Source organism: Cygnus atratus, chromosome 2 (genome assembly GCF_013377495.2).
Source record: "Cygnus atratus isolate AKBS03 ecotype Queensland, Australia chromosome 2, CAtr_DNAZoo_HiC_assembly, whole genome shotgun sequence".
In the NCBI taxonomy this organism is placed as follows: domain Eukaryota; kingdom Metazoa; phylum Chordata; class Aves; order Anseriformes; family Anatidae; genus Cygnus; species Cygnus atratus.
The window spans coordinates 22,665,988-22,685,209 of record NC_066363.1 but is presented as its reverse complement, the minus strand read 5'-3'; the positions used below and the strand labels follow the sequence as shown (position 1 = coordinate 22,685,209).

The 19,222-nt window shown below is 38.4% G+C and overlaps 1 protein-coding gene across 1 annotated transcript in view; it reads left to right on the top strand.

Annotated features, from left to right (window-relative positions):
* The window catches only part of LOC118247517 (ATP-dependent translocase ABCB1-like), a 41,234-nt gene extending 22,149 nt beyond the window's left edge, over window positions 1-19,085 (top strand). The window contains 11 exon segments of the mRNA XM_050709355.1: window positions 424-528; window positions 2,127-2,204; window positions 5,657-5,740; window positions 6,476-6,679; window positions 9,612-9,712; window positions 10,681-10,825; window positions 12,114-12,293; window positions 13,483-13,680; window positions 16,309-16,515; window positions 18,056-18,202; window positions 18,888-19,085. Of these exon segments, the coding sequence (XP_050565312.1) occupies window positions 424-528; window positions 2,127-2,204; window positions 5,657-5,740; window positions 6,476-6,679; window positions 9,612-9,712; window positions 10,681-10,825; window positions 12,114-12,293; window positions 13,483-13,680; window positions 16,309-16,515; window positions 18,056-18,202; window positions 18,888-19,085 (1,647 nt within the window).
* Window positions 19,086-19,222: the final 137 nt, after the last annotated feature.

Here is a 19,222-nt window from a genome sequence, read left to right as displayed (position 1 = left end):
TGATTTGGTAACATATAACACATCATTAAGAACAACTTCCATATTTCTTTCTCACTAACTAGTTGTTGACATGCAGTAACCTTCAGCCAGTGACTACAGAAATGCTCTTAAAACTTTAAAAGATGTGCTTCAGCCTTTTGCAGGTGCATATTCTGATAATAATTTACTGATGTGGGTTTGTTCACTGACATATGTTACTGTTTTATCATAACAAAATAAAAATTTAGCTTTCATTTGCAAGAACGTGTACAATCACTTCAGATCTATAATCTTCAAAGAAAAAAAAATCTTAGTTCATCAAGAAATTGACTTGTTTTCCCCTTAAACACACGTAATGCATAAAACAAGCATGTAAAGATAACGGGAAATTATTGAACCAGAACTTCAGTAAATAAAATTAATTTTCAAAATTTTCTTTCATAGATATTTGTAGAAAAAGGAAAGGCTGCTATCAGGGAGACAAATAGCATGTATGCACTACTCTTTTTAGGTTTTGGACTAATTTCTTTTGTCACGTTTTTTCTTCAGGTAAGTTTTTGTTACCATAATTGTTCATGGTATTTGAGACAATATATCTCAACTGTGTTAAACTCTCAGTGGCTGAGCGTCAAGCAGTACATGAGAAAAATGATGATGAACTTTCACTACCAGGTGTGTTCAAAATGTTGTAAGAGGTTTCAAATGTGTTCTGTAGCGTAGGCTGATCCCCATCTCCACAGCAAAGGAAAGTTTGGCTTTAAGGCCTACACTGTATCACAGCCTCTGTAGGAAGATAGACAGTACTGATAGCACAGACAGCAAATTCAACAGCACAGACCCAGATCAGGCTTTGGGCAGCACTTCTGTCTTGAGCAAATGGTTGCCTCAGCACCTACTCTGCGCTCCATGCAACAGGTCTGTCAGCATCTGAGCTGGTTGAACTGAAACAACCTCACCTGTATCTACAAGAACTGCACTCAACCCTGAGTTTTCTGAGAAAACATACCAAATGTAACGGGGAAAGACCACATCACATGCTTAACTTAAAGAGTACTCAAATCTCTATACCAAAAAAGTTAAATAATAATTCAAATTGCCTCTTTAGAAGTGCACTCATCTATTGGTACAGGATCAAATACTATTGGTACAGGATCAAATACTTTTGACTACATTTTCTGAAACAGTTTCTAAATACACATTTACACATAATTGTTCTCATGCATATGGGTGTTTGCCAATGCCTGGAATTGCATATATTGTGGGAAAACTGCCATGTTCAGGCCATTTGTTATGTGAACTGATGAACATCTCATTTACATGCACAAATCCCTTTAGTTGTTGCTCAGCTGCTTGGGCTAATCTTGCCTAATAATGTGCACAAGTCTGAACACCATCCTTCCACCTTCTGTCCTGATGCCCTTGACACAGTAGCACTTGCACTCCCTTCAGGCAAAATCAAACTCAAAATTCCCACCTTTATGACGCCCTGAAAAAACAAAAACTTGGTGGCGTAGCTGTTCCGGATACTAATGCACTAAAATGTGTCTGCCTGTGTCCCATCTCATTCCTGTGTGGTCTGATCCTGCATGGCCCCAGGAGTGACAGATTCACCAGCACAGCTCTGTGCACACCAAGTTGTGTGCCAACGTCAGTGAGTATCTACAGCTTCAGAGACCTCCCACAGAAAATAACCAGTAGAACTACAGCTTTGTGACTCTAAGAGGGAATTCCCTGGTGTCTGTGCAGTACCTAAAACAAGTGTAGGGTCTTACTGGTTATACTGCTGAGCCTGTTTACTGTGAAGTGGCCAGCTCCAGTTTGAGAACAGGTGTGATAAAAAATTCCTGCAATTAAATCATTGTTTGGTGGGGCCTGAAGACTATTATGCGATACATAGTTGTTTCTTAAAAAAAAAAAAAAAAAAAAAGACACTACAATGCCTCATTCTGTGCTCTACCATTATAGGTTCCAAATTTAGCTTTAAAATATTTTGATTTTAAAATTGTAGCTCACTTGTAGCTAGCATATTTTTTACTTAATGATATTCTTTTTAATATTATATGCAGATAGCCACATAACTTATTATCTTATAAAGACAAAAACTGTAATTAGGTTAAAAAATATGCTTTTTTTTTCCTCCCACACAGGGTTTCACATTTGGCAAAGCTGGAGAAATCCTTACAATGAGGCTCCGCTCCATGACATTTAAAGCAATTCTGAGACAGGTATAATTGTTCTATATTTAGCTTTCTAAAGCTTTAGAAATGCTTGTTTATTTACATGTCATAAATGTTTATTTAAGTAGTCATGCTATGATTTTATCCGTAAAGATTTCACAATGATTTCTTTAACTCAGTTTAGAAACTGACGGGATTAAATCTTTTTAACAGGTCCAAGTAGATATTTTAAAACCTTTTAATTGATGTAACTAATAAGGGCCGTCTTAAAACCAGACTAACAAAGCTTAAAGATGATGGTAGTGTTTATTTAGTGTATTTAATATAATCAAAACAACTTTGGACTGAGGCACAGAGAAAGTAGGCTGTACTCTAAGAGGTCAAATCTGAAACTCAGATCTGCCTTCAGATATGCTGCAAGCTAGGATCTGCAAATAATTACCAGTGAAGGCAGTAAGACCTGGATAGCTGACTAACTGCCCTCACTCAATTGGTGGCTTATCCTACCAAGCAGTTACAGAACCAAAGATGGGCATGGTAGTAGTCTAGGGTAAAAACAGGACTTTGTACCACTGAAAGTACATTCAGCAGCAGAATTAAACCCTTTAAAATAAACAGCCTGAAATCGCCCTTCCTGAGCTGATCCGGTGGGGGCTGCCCACAGGCAGTAGCTCTTCAAGAACTGCTCCCACATGGCTCCGTACCACGGGGTCCATCCCCCAGGAGCAAATTGCTCCAGCACGGGTCCCTCATGGGCAGCAGCTCCCCCCAGACCCCCTGCTCCTGCATGGGCTCCTCTCCACGGGCTGCAGCTCCGGCCTGGGGCCTGCTCCTGCAGGGGCTCTCCATGGGCCGCAGCCTCCTCCAGGCCACATCCACCTGCTCCACCGGGGGCTCCTCCACGGGCTGCAGCGTGGAGATCTGCTCCATGTGGGACCCATGGGCTGCAGGGGGACAGCCTGCTCCACCAGGGGCCTCTCCACAGGCTGCAGGGGAACTTCTGCTGCGTGCCTGGAGCACCTCCTGCCCTCCTGCTGCACTGACCTTTGGGGCTGCAGGGCTGGTTCTCACTCCTCACTCTCCCAGCTGCTGTTGTGTAGCAGTTTTTGTTTGTTTGTTTTGTTTTTCCCCTTTCTTAAATCTGTTTTCCCAGAGGCACAACCAACTCCACTTACTGGCTCAGTTTTGGACAGTGGCAGGTCCCTTTTGGAGATCTGGCTGTTATCTAACTTGGGACAGCTTCTGGGCTCTTCTCACAGAAGCCCCCTCACTCTCAAAACCTTGCCATGCAAGTCCAATACACAAGGACCCTAGCTGTGTACATAACCAGCCTTGTCACCAGCTTTTCATGGTTGGCATGAGCTGCTTCCTGGATCTAGTGCAGTGGCAAGCTGCCCAGTGAACATAGTCTGCTGCAGGGCCTTTAATGTACCAATAGAAACTGCATCACTTCCAGGTTGCAGTTCAGCACGTCCAGAACTAACTCAGTTATCTTTACCCCTCTTTTGCTGTCACTACTGTGCTTAACCAGTTGCTTTATGTCCTGAGTAATCTTGATAAATTCACCAAGTATTTTAAGGAAATGTTGGTACTTCTGATATTATCAATCCACAGTATAAATGTAAGCCTTCCCTGGATTTCTATTATGTTTTATTCCCAGCTGTAGGTGGGCATGTGACCCCTGAGGTAGTAGAAAGTAGAACATTATGAGCCTAGGCACATTACTCCTCTACCTTTCACTCACTACAGAAAGCAGCATATCCCAGCCATGCCAGGCTGCTACATCTGCAAGTCTGGAATCAAAGATGTTTCCAAACATGCAATCCCACTGCTTTCTTCAGCCTGTTCAGCTGACTGAGGTCTTTCCTGGTCTCCACAGAAAGTCATTACCTCCTTGAGAAGTTCCTGGAGCCAAACAGAGCAGCATCAGCTTTCGTTAGCACCTTTCACTGGGGGTGAAACCAGATGCCCCTACTTTCTCATTTATACAGGAAGGGATAATAGGCCACCTCCAAAGAGTGAGATATGTCATTGGAAATTAAGCCCCAGGAGATTTTTTTTTTTTGGACTAGCCCAATAGGAAAGGGCAGTCTGTAAGACTATGCTGAATCTGAACAGATCGCTGGAGGAAGGGTCTGAAGGACTAGAATAGTAACAGAGAGGTTTTCATGACGAGGAGTCAAGTAATCTTATTATGTTTATTGTCCTCACTCTGGTGTGAAAATAGTGTCCACCTGGCATCATTTTCAAATATCAGGCAGTAGAACAGTGGGACCTGGGAGGATTTTGTGTATTAGCACCGACACATGTGGCACATGCTCCATGTCATATAATGGCAAAGCAACCATCTGTCTATGTGAGCCTACAGCCAGACTGAATCTATTTATTTTACATCTTTTTTTTTCTTATTGTATTTAAGAACAGTGTTTACTTTACCATGCTTAAAGATAATACTTCTACCACAATAAAATCCCCAGGGAAAAAAAATGTAGCATGTTTGTTAATGTCTAATGGTTATGCATTTAAACACTACTAGCAGGAAATATGAAAGCTCTTACAGTAACCTTATGAACAGTTAGTGCACAAAAACACCCTACAGTTGCTAAGAATCATGTACATATAATGTAATACAAATACTGACATTGTTTCATTGTAATGCTTTTGGGGCTTGATGTTTGGCAAATCTAGAGGAATGTTAGAGTGAATATTTTATATTTGCTTTCTGGATTTAAATAAGATAAATGCTTTGTGTTCAAGTAAGAAATTTTAGTTTTCAAGTGCTTTAGAGTCACTGATCCCTCTGACCAATTAATCTTGATTGCTATTAAGATACAAAACTGTATGACTGACAAGATTTTTTCCCTGGAAATAGTTTCTTCCGGATTAGGAAGAGATAGTCTTGGGGTAGTCTAGATCTCCCAGCACTGCATATCATTTTACATAAGTCTTTTCAGACACCACAGAGATTTTCCAGCAGCACTCAGGCATTCAAAACACTTCATAGCAGACTTACAGATTTCACAGTGCTAATAACTGACAGAGAATTTAGATGTATTTTTACCTATCTAACAGGAATCTAACAGGAGAAATTATATTTTTTAATTAGTAGTCTTCATAGATGTCTGTTACACATCCAAGTAACTGTCCTCAAAATGGCACATTCCTTCATATTGCTGTTTAGTGAACATCCGATCATCAAAAATATGTTAAACTCACAAGCAAAGATATCTTGTAAACTGCGTTTAACATGAAATAATGTGGTGATGTTTATGTTATTGCAAAAAGCATATACAGATTGCTAACAGAGGCTAGCTTTGAGTTTTGTGATCCCATGACCTTACCAAGCCTATAGGTCTATTTTATTTATGGTTACACCTAAAGAACTAGAACACCCTATCGTGTGTCACCCAGTCATAATCCAAAGCGATTAAGTTCTCTTAAGTAGCCTAATGAGGTGAGTTAAGTTTTTAAGATCATAATAAGTGTATTTCATATTGTAGGAGATCAGCTGGTTTGATGAACCTAAAAATAGCACTGGAGAATTAATTACAAGACTTGCTAATGATGCCTCACAAGTGAAAGAAGTAAGTAATATGCACTGGCATTTTTCATGTCTGATTAATATGGAGTCAGTTACAGATGGTATTCAGTAGGTAGAAATCCTGCACACGGTCATGTGGAACTGTTATTCATTTAAAAGTGTTTTTTGTGTGTTCGGTGTCACACAAAAATTATCATAATAGTAGATAATATATATGTATGAAGTATAATCATGTAGTAAAGCTTTTAGTTCACATTAGTGTTCAGTGCTGGTATCACCAGTATAAATGAGTCATCCAAGGCATCCATTTATTTAAAGTCATTTATTCAGCCTTCTTAGATGTCTAGGCAGCATTGTGTTTTTATGATAAATGTTCTAGCTCAACGAAATGCATAAGAATATGCCTCAAAATGAAGGTTGCTCTCATTGCATCACTGTGTTTGTTCACATGTTTAAAGTTAAAAAAGATAAAATATGGTCATAGTTCTATGTGTGTGTATATATATTTATATAAGAAACTTATGAAATATAATTGTTTTTTCTTGAGCAAAACCTGAAAACAAGGAGATAGAGTAGGGTAGATACAAAAGGCTTGTGGGAATGATCTGTAGAGTGGAGCAGTTTTTCAAGAGACAGGATAAAACATTCAATTTTGCAGAATATTTAGACCAAATTAAGTACTTTCAGATGGTGAATAAATCATAAATATTTATGTGACAAATATTTTGCCTAGTTTTCAAATAAATCCATGTATTACGATGGTTTCATTCTTTTCCAGGCTACAGGTTCCAGACTGGCATTAATTGCTCAAAATGTAGCGAATCTTGGGACTGGGATCATTTTGTCATTGACCTATGGCTGGCAGCTGACTCTTCTGCTTTTAGCCATTGTGCCAGTTATTGCTGTAACAGGAATGATTCAAATGAAGATGCTTACTGGACATGCAAAAAAAGATAAAAAGGAACTGGAAACTGCAGGAAAGGTGGGTTCAGTGGCATTTTAGTCTATTTTTATGTTGTACTACACAGTGCTGCTTAATAGGGATATTGGTGTTGGGTCAAGAATATACCCCTCAAACTCAGTCTGCATTGTTATTCTGATGAAAAAGTGATACAGAAAATATGAAGCTGAAAACTGAAAACGTGAGTTTAATGTTAAATGCAACCTGAACTTAATAAATGAGGTGTCTCACAACACTCCTTTGAATCCAGTGCAATCATTTTATGATCTGAAAAGAGATATAGAATGTCAATAGCAATTTTAAGAATCAGTTAGCTGTATGTTCCAGTTTCCTAACTTTTCTCTAGTTCACGATGTGATTATATGCACAGCTAAAAAGCAGGCTGGTAATTATTTTGTATTGTGATTATAATCAAAAGAATTTTTTTGAAAAGTTCTTTAAAAATAATATTGATTTTGAGAGCATATAAATACGTATTCCAGTTGAACTTGTACTACAAATTACAGTAGTTGGGAACATGAAGACAGGGTAATGCAGAAGCTGAAAGTAAAACTTGGAAACCCCTGTGAGCTGATAAAGAAATAAGGAAACAGTCCAGCACCATATGTTTTTGCTTTGAAGAAAAGCAAGTTCAATATAGGTTCTAGTGAGAAAACAATAAAGCTTCTCAGCCTTAAAGCATATTTAAATTGGCTGAGCAAAATTTCATTTTACCTATCTATGAAACTACTATTATTATACAGACATAAAGAAAAGATGGTGTTAGCCTTTGTAAGGGAGACAGTTACTATTTACATGTAGACGTGTTAGGTATTTCCATGTAATTTAGTTATTTCAATCTTATCACTCATGTAACTTAACCTGTTGTGTTTCTGACTTACAGATTGTCTATTCACTTTATTATTATTATTATTATTATTATTATTATTATTATTATTATTATGTAGAAGTAATGATGTAGAAGGAAGGGTCTGCTAAGTGTATAATTATGATTAAGTTGGAGTTTAGCTCTTGTGTAAAGAACTGCTTTTCCTTTTTCTTCCTGAGTTGAAGATTGAAAGCCATGTTTTCTTCCAAGCTATTATTTACCTTTACAGTAAAGGCTGATGATTCACAAGCTTGGAGGTATTCTGCTACACTTTAAAATAAGAAGCTAAAAGAGGTTTATTTTTAAAAGAATATATGCACTGGGAAAAAAAAAAAAAAGCCTTCTTTATGTGATAGGATAATCAAGAAGAAATTCAGAATGGTGTCACTGATTATGAATAAAGTTTTGCCAAACAAGTAACATTACACATTCTTATGCACTGGAATATTTTAAAGTTATCTCATAGTCAAGTTGCTTTCAGCTGCTTATCTCACGCCAACTGCCTTGGAGATTATTTGTAAGAAGAGTTAGATGATTGTTATGTGATGACCTGAAAATCTGTTTTTGGCAGACTATATTAGTTTAAATAGTTTTTTCTTTTCCAGCTCTACAGTTTCTGGAAAAAATTAAAACACATGTATTTCCATAGCAATTCAGCAAAATGTTTCACTCACAATATATTAACATGAAGGAAAACAGGTCACAGGCATCTTTTTTAGCTTTAGGTTGACGATCTACCTTGCTCTTTAGAAAAGGGTCTCTTCCTGGCAAAGAGCCAATGAGGAAATGCCATCTTCACACAAGAGGCAGATATAAACTACTCTTATTGGTAGAGAAACAATATTCATTCATTCCTTCCTCAGCAGCAGCAGAGTTATTCGGGTACATATAATGTAGCCAGTTAGCTCCATTTATAGAAACCAAGAGCACACAGCTTGGAGTGGCCAGATGTTATTGAAAGTTATTCTGTAAAGGCAATTGGATTTGACAGTGTACAAATCTTACATTGGTGATAATACATAAAAAAAAAATGAGATTAAGTTCCAGGTCCTAAATAAATTTCTAGACAGGAGGAATGGTTTTGGTTTTATGTTTGTTTCTTTGTTTTTTGGTTTGGTTTGCTTTTTTGTGCCCTGTGAAATCAGTACATCAGAACTAAATTATGAGCTGGAATAAGTATAGTGCTCTATGAATGTACTTTATAAAACCTCTTTCCAAGATGGTTTACCTTCTGAGTTTTGGTTTGCTAGATTGGTGACCAAGCCTAAATCAGTTGTTGGTATGAGAAAATTCTGATGATATTAATTGTCTACAAGTGAATGCCCTTAATACTAGGGGAACATTAAGAAAATCAAGGCCTAACCTTCCTCTAGTTTTCAAGCAAGATTGGGTACCCAGCGTCATTAATCATTTTGGAAAACTTCTACCCACTTTTTTTTCCTTTTTTTTTCTTTTTTTTTTTACTGTGGCAAAATGGAAAGATTTTCAAAGATATAAAATTAGTAAGAATTAGATCCTAAGCTGCCATATGGACCAGAAAAAAAAAAAAATCTTTCTACATTTTTATGAAAGTGCAGTAGTTTTGATTTTCTCCTTTAGGAGTTTTGAAAGTCATCTGATAGTCAAAAAATGCAGAGAATGCACCCTGGGAAAGATTATTCCTTTCAGGGTAAGCCCAAAATTTGTTGCTTTTGAAAAGGTGGCGATATGTTCAGGCTGCAGCCCCAAACACGTTTTTAGGTGAGGTAGGCTTGTTCAGTTTAGCCTGACTGGGCACCAACAGCAATGATAGCTGCATGGCATCATCCTTGTGACAGGTTGAACAAGCTCACTGGAAAAAAAAACTACCATTGCTGGCCTGTGCTAAAATGTACACTGACTCAACTTTACTGTTATAATCCATGCTAATTGGATTATATTTAACAGCAGTGTATCTACATACGTTGCAACCACACTTTCAACAGTATTGTAGACATAGTCTGTCACTTCTATTGCAGTCATTCCGAGTTCTGTTTATCAGATTATGTTTAAAAATTTCCATATAATCTTGTTTTTCTGCCAATGAACATGTACTCTCCAATACAGATTGCTTCTGAAGCCATAGAAAATATTCGAACTGTTGTTGCTTTGACTCAGGAAAGAAAATTTGAGTTTATGTATGGGCAAAATTTGCAAGTGCCATACAGGTAATAAAATGCTTCTTAAAAAGAGGTAATTAAAATATGTCTTTTTTTAAATTAACACCAATAAACTGAAAAACAATTTATCTTCTTTCAGTACATCATCAAATCTTTAACTCCAACCTCAGCTTTGACATAGAAAATACAAATTATCTTTCTGTTCAAGCTAATGGTCTTTGATTAAATGATAATTTTCTTTCAAAACCTACTTTCTTTCAAAACTATCATTATTAGCTGCTATAATTCTTGAGATGGAAATCTTTATTAATTCTTACAGTCATGAGGCCTTCCTTCTGAGGAAATATATATATTTTTTTAACAAACCAAAAGTCAGGTTTTGTCTTTATACTTAGGTAAGATTCCTGTTAAAATCAATGAGATTTTCCCAAGGAGGGAATCAGAATGGAAGAGGGAACTTTCACATCAGTTTACCTTTCTGTTCACTCTGTTATTTTATCAAAGTACCATTGCAGATCAAGTGAAGCCTCATGAATGCAATAACTGACTTAAAGATTTGTTTTGGTTCAATGAAGGATAAAACACAAAGATTTGTTCTGTTGAACTAGTTTCTGCTCTGTAGAAATTCTAAAGTTCTTGGTGATTTTCCTCATTTTTTATTTATTTGAATCTTTAAATTGCACCTGTATTATAATTTTTAAAATAATTTTAATGAGTGCGTGAAGTGAAAACAATACAAATTATACGTGCTCAAAATATTTAGAGTTAGAGCAATTTCTTCTTCTGTCCCAATATTCTTACATGTGTTTTTGCAGACAGACAGAAAACTGAAGCATACAGGAATTATAACGTTTTAGGTTAGGATCTTACAAAGTGCTGGAGATTATTTTACTATAAACTAGTAAAGAGACTTGAGGATTCCTCTGATTTATAGGATACTTTTACTATTGGATACTTACATTCTTGGTTACAACTGCATGTACAATAAGATTGTGATAATATTTTTTCTGTTACAGAAGTTCTGTAAAGAAGGCACATATCTTTGGATTTACTTTTGCGTTTTCACAAGCTATTATGTACTTTATTTATGCTGGATGTTTTAGGTTTGCTGCATATCTAGTAAAAAATGGACATATGCTGTTTAAAGATGTGCTTTTGTAAGTATATCCTTTTTAGTTTCTTTTAGGTTCCATATGGAAAAATGTGTTTTATTTTGCTATCTTGAAATCATCGCATATGGAATGGAAGAAAACAACCAAGTACTTTCATTGTTATACTACCCCTCCTTCCTCATGTTGCTACAAATCCAAAATGTGATAATTTCAGACTACATTTAGCTACCTACATACAATTTTTCTTGCAATCAGGGTAAAAAGAAGACAACATGAAGTTAGGCAAAGCAAAACTGTCCCTTGTTTTCATGACCAATAAGGTTTCTTTAACAGCAGAATCACATGGCTTAGCTGTAGGGAGTGTGGGTAGACAAGATTAGAAGGTAAATGGAGCAAGTAACGAGTGAAATGAAAGTGAGGAAATTATGAGCCCTGGGGCAAGAAAGGTGGAGAGCAGGAGAAAGATCAGCAACCACCCATTCTGGTAAATGCCCAGGTAGAGCTGGAAAAGTTCCTTCAAGTGTTAACAGTGAATTGATGTTATTGTTCCTATCAACTGGCACCTTTCCAGCCTTCCTTTTGCTCCCTCCTTGTCTCCAGCATCTAACCAAGTCTTCTGCTTGTCTCCCTGCAGCTGAAATCCCTGTCCATATTTGTCAATAGTCACCTCCCATGCTTTGGTTTAGCAATTACCACACTCTTGCCTGGCAAAAATTACAGCTGAAGCTAAACCTTCATCTTACCCTGATTACACCAACACTTTCTCAAGTACTAGCATTAGCTTCCCTTTCCCTATGCGCTTATGTGAATGCCTTGTTGTGTACCTGCTCTTGTATTGAACTTTGCTTACCCCAAATTTCATGCCTGCATCCTTTGCTCCCTCTTTCTTACCTTCCATTTGCTCCTGAACTCAAGGATTTGATTGTGACCCTTGAAGGAACTGTTGAACAACAAATTTCTCCATAGACCTCAGACTGTTCCACAACTAATAACTTCAATTTTATAGATGAGGAAACTGAGGCGCAAGGAACTACACATCCTACCATATCTCATGCACTGAGAACAGAAATATCAATCAAAACATTCATTTCTAATAAATCCAGTTGAGTGGTCAAGGAGGGAAAGCTTAGTGTTACTCTCCTCTCTGCAAAACAAACAAACAAACAAAAAACAAAACAACAAAAAAAAAGGATTTTCTCAGTGAGGGAAAAAAGTCACAGTTTGCAGTAGACAGTTTTTACCCTCCCTCAACTTTATTAATGAGTAGTTATTTATCTGAGGCCCCTTCTCTGGCCGTACAAGCTTTCTGTGTGTGTGCTATAACAGTATCAACATAGTTTTCTCCTTTTGATTTTTGTGGAGTTTTTTCAGCTATTGTATTTGGTGCAATGGCATTAGGACAAAGCACTTCTTTGACTCCAAACTATGCCAAAGCCAAGATGTCAGCTGCTCACTTGTTTGTGCTGTTTGAAAGAGTACCCTCCATAGACAGTTACAGTGAGGAAGGGGAGAAGCCTGTAAGTAACCATGGTGTCACCCACAGTGTATCATGCACCACTGATTTATTTCAAGCCTGTTTTTTCTTTTTTTTTCCCTTTCTTTCTTTTTTTTTTTTTTTTAATCACTCATATCATAGCTACTGAGAGCAAGTACAGTCTGAGCCCATTCACATCTGACTCATCCAACCAAATTGGTATTTGCTGTAAGTTTTGCCATGTCTTCTCCCGCCATCCTCTCAGCCCCACCTGCCTCTTGGTGAAACAAGACCCAGTGAAAATAGAATTAATGCAACAGAGACAGTTTTTCAAGCTTTTCTTGTGTGAAGCTACCTGAGAATGGATCTTGAACATATAACTAGGTCTCTAATATTTAACCAGAAATTTTTGAGGCCTAACTTATTTGCAAGTTGTCCATAATAGATTGTCACATACTTTGGTAACCAACAATGTATATGAACATATGGGGGTGTGTGGCCTTTCATATGACAAAGAGGACAGAAAGTTCTAGACAACTATCATGTATATATATATATAAACACAAGGTAATGCATATACATATATATATGCTTATATATGTACATGTATAAAAGAAATCTAGCTATGTAGTCTTAAGAAATATCATAAATTTGAGCTGCAACATTGATTGGTCATTTGCGTCTGTCGATATATATGCTTATACATAAGAACTATATTTCTTCTTGTGTAGGTTATGTCCATATTACAAATATTCATTTTATAGTAAATTAGTTAGAAAAACTCTGAGTGGAAGAATTGATTCTGTCTGCAGATCAAAAATTATAGATAATTTTCAGTATTTTTAAAGATGAAAACAAAACAAAAAAATCAGCAAAGAATATGAAAAGAATGTGAATGAGGTCCCTACAAAGCAGATAGAAGTTAGTCACCCAGAGTTATTACTGCTTTTGAAAATGTAATCTTTTTTAACAGATTGTTTAAGAGAAGCTGTCAGAATTTGTGTTTATGGAATAGAATTTTAATTGGAATACGCTTGCAGCATAGAATATTCAGGAGGAAATTTGTGTTTTCACAATAGCGTCTCACTGTATATTAATTACCATGAAAAAAAAAAGAAGTCTGTTCCATTGGAAAAACTCCCGCTGTTCTCTTTTACTTAGTCTTTTTCTTAGTCTTATATGTTCTGTTACATTATCCTAACAATTTGATCCAATTCTACCATTTCAATCAGAAAATATTTGGTGGAAACATAACATTCAAAGATGTGGCATTTAACTACCCAACCCGACCAGAGGTCAAAGTGCTCCAAGGCTTGAACATTGAAGTAGAAAAAGGACAAACTCTGGCTCTTGTTGGTAGCAGTGGTTGTGGTAAGAGCACTGTTGTTCAGCTGCTTGAGAGATTTTATGATCCACTCAGTGGAGAAATGGTAAGCGTTCCATATAAAAGTGTAAGCTGCATTTCCATGATACATGCATAATTAATTTTACTGATATATTTTGAGACTTTTTCTTCTAAACGAGCTCATTAAGTATTTGCTAGTATAACTACTCTCTTTTGCCAGCATTTTTAATGTGATTTTTGATATATATATATATATTTTTAGTTAAAGGCAGAAACACATGGGTTTTCAATATTGTCTATACAACCATGGTGAAAGTAGAAGGAAATTACATTTTCTAAATTTCCCATGCTGTTTCAAGTTATTAGAACAAAGTCCAATGGTTACAAATGCACATTTGTATCAGTGTAGGCCTATTATATGTGTAAAGTGCATAAGCAGGCTCTCTCACGTCATTTCTGGTCATTTCTATGATGTATCAATGCTATCAACGGGATTTGGAACTTTAAATCTAAAGATTTACACTCTATATTGTGAAACCTATGTCACATTGTTGCTTATGACATTCATACTTGAAAGTTCATCCCAAAGCCTCTCTGCACAGAGGACACGAGGAAAGCTAGGGCTGTTCACTGAAGATCAGAGTGGAAATGCATACATGTAGCAAACCTCTTGACAGCTGGAGCTATCCCGAAAGTAGCGCTGCTGGTGAAATGCAGTTCAATCTGCTACTGGCAGTTTGCTTTCAAGGTTCACAAAACCATCTCAAAAGCTCACATTGGGTCATTTATTTATCTGTCTCCCCCCATCCCTTCATTCCCAACCTTAGAGTGAGGCTGTGCTGATGCACGTGGCATCTGCTGCAGCTGGAAAGAACAGATCCTTAAGCTTTCCTAACTCTTACAGCCCAGCAATTAAGATAAAAAAATAATTAAGACATTTTATCAGGACTTTAGCTGCACACGCAGGTATTGAAACCAGAAATCCTTAACAATTTTCTAATTGTTCTTATATCTACACAGTAATTATGCTCCCATCTATCTAATGCTGTTAATAGCACATAAACTACCTCAATGCACCATGACTTCTTGTAGTTCAAGAAGTTGTGGCTGCAAAGTTACTCACCAAAAGACCATACCTTCTTCACTGGCATAAATGCTTCCTGGCCTCTAGAAGTCAGAGAAAAATGGTACTGTCAAACTCAGACTTCTCGGACCCAGATATGTCCTGACCATAGTCCTGACTCTGCATGGAAGGTGAAACTGTCATTTGTCACTCAACTGGAATTGCAGCCTGAAGTACAGATAGTCTCTTTGACAGACAAAAATGCTGGAGTGACCTTTCAGCTTCTTCTCTGTGGAGTTGCCCCATCCCTGGAGGTGTTCAAGGCCAGGCTGGATGGGGCTTTGAGCAACCTGTTCTGGTGGGAGGTGTCCCTGCCCACGGCAGGGCGTTGGAACTGGGTGATCTTTATAGTCCCTTCCAACCCAAACCATTCTGTGATTCTATGGTTTTATAATTCTATGAGCTTGTGTTTGGTTCCCGATACTCGTCAATGAGAGAACAGCTGCAGACTTTTGAGATATTTTTTCTGAGACTGGAAAAAATATTCATTGAGTGTGTGATAGTGTAACAGCTTTTGTTACATTCTGAGAGCAATAGGACAGATTCATCTCATCAACCCGCACAGAGAAAAACTGGCAAGTCAAATTTTTTTGTTACAAGGAGGTCCCTAGTGTCATGTACACCCAAATACAAATCTTACTGTAAAGAGGGAAACACTTAACCTTCTGGTTTTTGATGACTGTTCCACTGAGGAATCCAAGCCCCACGTTAGGGCTCTCTGGAATGCCAGTTGCTGTACAAAACAGAATGACAAGACAGTCCAGCCTCAAAGAGATCAACATCCCTATGCACAGGTGGTGATTTACTACACAGCCTATTTGTTCTGCTTTAGATAGAAATCAAAAGGATAAAGCAGAAATATGGATTGATGTTTTAGACAAAATAAGTCACACATAACAGAGACAGTTAAATTTAGGATTGTAGATAGTAATGTACAGATAAGGTACAGTGGAAGAAGAGAAATTCCAGTATGGACATATCAAGTTTTACACATATACCTCATCTTACATGAGCAAGCAATGGTAGAGGACTTTTTCTCCTGGAAGTACAAAGATAATATAGAGTTATGGGATTAGGGATTACTGTCCATTAATTTTCCCCATTACAGTCATTTGGGAAGCAAGAACATCTGATTTCTGGACTAGCAAAGCAGAGATGAGATAAAGCTGTTAATAAAGGGAGTAGAAACACTCCGTGGTATAGATTTTCCACTGGTTTCTGAAACAGAGATTTCTGCCACCAGCATAATACCAAATGTCTCTAGTAGTGATAGCAACATGGCAGAAGATCTGTATCAGCTTTTCTATTTAGGGTGATAAACAAGTGAAGTGCAGTAAAATAGGTTCACACCTGGAGTTTTTCTAGGTTTATAAAGACTTCGGATGATATTTTAGTGATTGCACCTGTAAATAGGTTTAACACCTATCTGCTCATCTCTGCTGCCATCTGTAAATGCATAAGTTAACAGACAGAGCATGAAATGTCCTCACTGCCCTGACTGCTAAAGGCCTCGATGTTGCTAGATTAAAAATAAATAAATAAATAAATAAATTGTAGTCACAGTACTTTATCTTATTCCTGACTTTTTAGCTCCTGGATGGCCAAAATGCAAAGAAGCTAAATATCCAGTGGCTGAGAGCTCAGATCGGTATCGTCTCCCAAGAGCCAATCCTGTTTGACTGCACTATTGCTGAAAACATCGCATATGGAGATAACAGCCAGGAGGTGTCACATGAGGAAATCGTTAGAGCAGCAAAAGAAGCCAATATTCATTCTTTCATTGAATCACTACCAAAGGTAATTAGGCCTTCATTTCCAACCTTCAAATGGGAGGAAAAAAAAAATAACATAGTGCCTATTCATGTTTTTCTAAGGAAACACACAGTAAAAGTATGTAGTTTTTCCGTGACTTACTGAATTTGACATTCAAATTATTATCAATATTTTTATCCTTAGAAGACCTGAGGAACAAATGGAGAACTAGGCAGTGCCAGTGGCTGCAGGCATTTACTCAATTCCAGTGCCACTGATGCATGAAATGGAGGGAGGGGTCTTCATCTCTTTGGGAGTAGTCTCTGTTAAAATAATAACCTAGTTGGTATTGGTACTGAAGCACATAGTTCTGGAGCAAAACACATGCAGACAGTACTCAAAGGAGGATGGGTGCTTTCCTACAGCTAAGTGAAAGCAACAGGAAAACACTCAGGCAGGCTGCAGAGCTCTGTTCCCGCCCTCCTTTTTTCAACAATCATCTCGTTTGCCAGGTGCATGAAGTTACACATGCAGTTGGTTTGCAGAAACAGACAGAAAGACACTATCTTGTTACTACTTTCTTCTCTTGCCTCCCCTATTTATATGTACCTTTACCCCATTCTTGCACCTGATCTGGGTCTCTAGTACAGTGGGTATTTTTGCCATAAAATAGGCAGCATCTTTGAGGAAAAAACAGTTTCAGGGTGGGTGCAGGCAAAGGAGCTCCTTAGCTGCTCTTCGAATAGATTAGCTGAAGCTAACACCAGTTTGTCAGCTTACTCTTGTGGAAAACACAGGCTGAGGCTAATATTTCTGAGATAATAAACTTCCACAGACTTAGGAGATGTGTGAGTTTTTCATGCAAAGTCTCATCCCTCAGACACAAGATGTATGTTAGTTTACATAGCAGGCAGTCAAGAAGCCTAACAAATAGGGGAATGCAGAGTCGGAATCAAATTTCTCGAGTGAATTTCTGTTAGCTTTAAGGGTGTGAGGCAGGTGGGATTTTGAATTTGACTAGTTCAAATTAGTTCCTTGAAAACTTAGAACTTGGATTTGGCTCATCTTAAATCACTGACAGTGTCTCTCAGGCTGTTTTCTTCTTACTGAGAACAGGGGTGGTGAAAGAGGAGCTGACTGCCCAGGCTGTCGGGTGCTGAGCTGAGGCCGTTGGGTTTGCAATGTCACAGCCTTGGCTGTCTCACCCCATGCCTGCCACCCCGCTTCTCTGCACCGCAGTTCCTCACCCAAAACCAAAAGACTCTTGCTCAGCATCACGGGGTTTGCTCTGCAGCTAAATACGCTGGGAAATGTGCTTCGCAGCTCAGCTACTGCAGGCAGCCCTGGGCATTGTGTTCTAGGGGATCATGCCCTAGCAGGGTTGGACCAGGTGATCTCCAGAGGTCCCTTCCAACCTCAACCCTTCTGTGATTCTCTGTAGGGTTCTCACCCGCTTGGAAAGTCACTTGTGAGTCATTTGTGCTGCCCCAGAATTATACCTAGGTGGAAACGCAGCTGAAATGTCACGCTTCCCAGAATCAGATCCAAATCTAGGTTTACGCTTACACTGCCTTTCTTTATGTAGAAATACAGTACACGTGTGGGAGACAAGGGAACCCAGCTCTCCGGCGGTCAGAAGCAACGCATTGCTATTGCCCGAGCTCTTGTACGGCAGCCCCAAATCCTGCTGTTAGATGAGGCTACCTCTGCTCTGGATACGGAAAGTAAAAAGGTACCTTGGCTGTGCAAATGGGAGCTGGGATTGCAATGGCTGGTCGTGCATTGGCTGGGACATCTTCACCCACACGTTAAAACCGCAAATGGGAAATAGAAGACTTATGAAAATAAGTATTTGCATTTCTTCGTTATTTTCATAACAAGATAAAATGTTTCTTACGGAGTAACAGAGGCTTTTTGGCTGGCTGTAACGAGCCTCCTTTGGGAAGTGACGCGGAGGCTGTGTCCCTGCAGTTGGAGGACTTCCAGGATGCCAGGAAATAGAGGGCCTCAGGGCAGGGCAGCAGAAGCTCTCCCCACACAGCCTGCCCTGCCTTTCCACTTGCAGCTTTTAGCAGGATGTCAGGATGCCAGCTGCATTTCAAGCACAAACCAATTGCACAAAGAACAGAAACATGGAACTATGATACAAGGCAGGCTGCAGGGAAAAACTGAAAAGAAATTTGAAAATGTGTCACTTCTAAAGGTTATGTGCATTGTCAACCTTGAGCAAAAATATTTAAGTTTCTTACGTGAAAATATACGGTCTGTGTCCTGACCCCCACCCTACATGTACAAACAGGGGGACTGAACAGTCATCAGGTGTAAGTTTTTCACTGCAGGATAAATTCAAACTTGGAAGGTCAGAAGTTGCTTCAACTTTTGGTGCATTGTCTTGTGTTTGCTTGTTCATTGCGCAGATTGTCCAGGAAGTGCTGGATAAAGCCAGGGAAGGTCGCACCTGCATCGTGATAGCTCACCGCCTGTCCACCATCCAGAACGCTGACAAGATTGCCGTGATCCAGAACGGCAAGGTCGTAGAGCAAGGGACTCATCAGCAGCTCCTGGCTGAAAAAGGCGTCTACTACTCTCTGGTCAATGTTCAAAGTAGGCCATGAGTTGTATGATAAAGGGCAGCAGCTCTTGCTGAGTGCAGCTGTACAGCTGGTTCAATACTTTGTCTGAGCCTTTTAAGGGTATTTCAGTACTTCTGGTTTTGGTAAAATTCTGTACATAGCTTCCTTAAATCCCACAA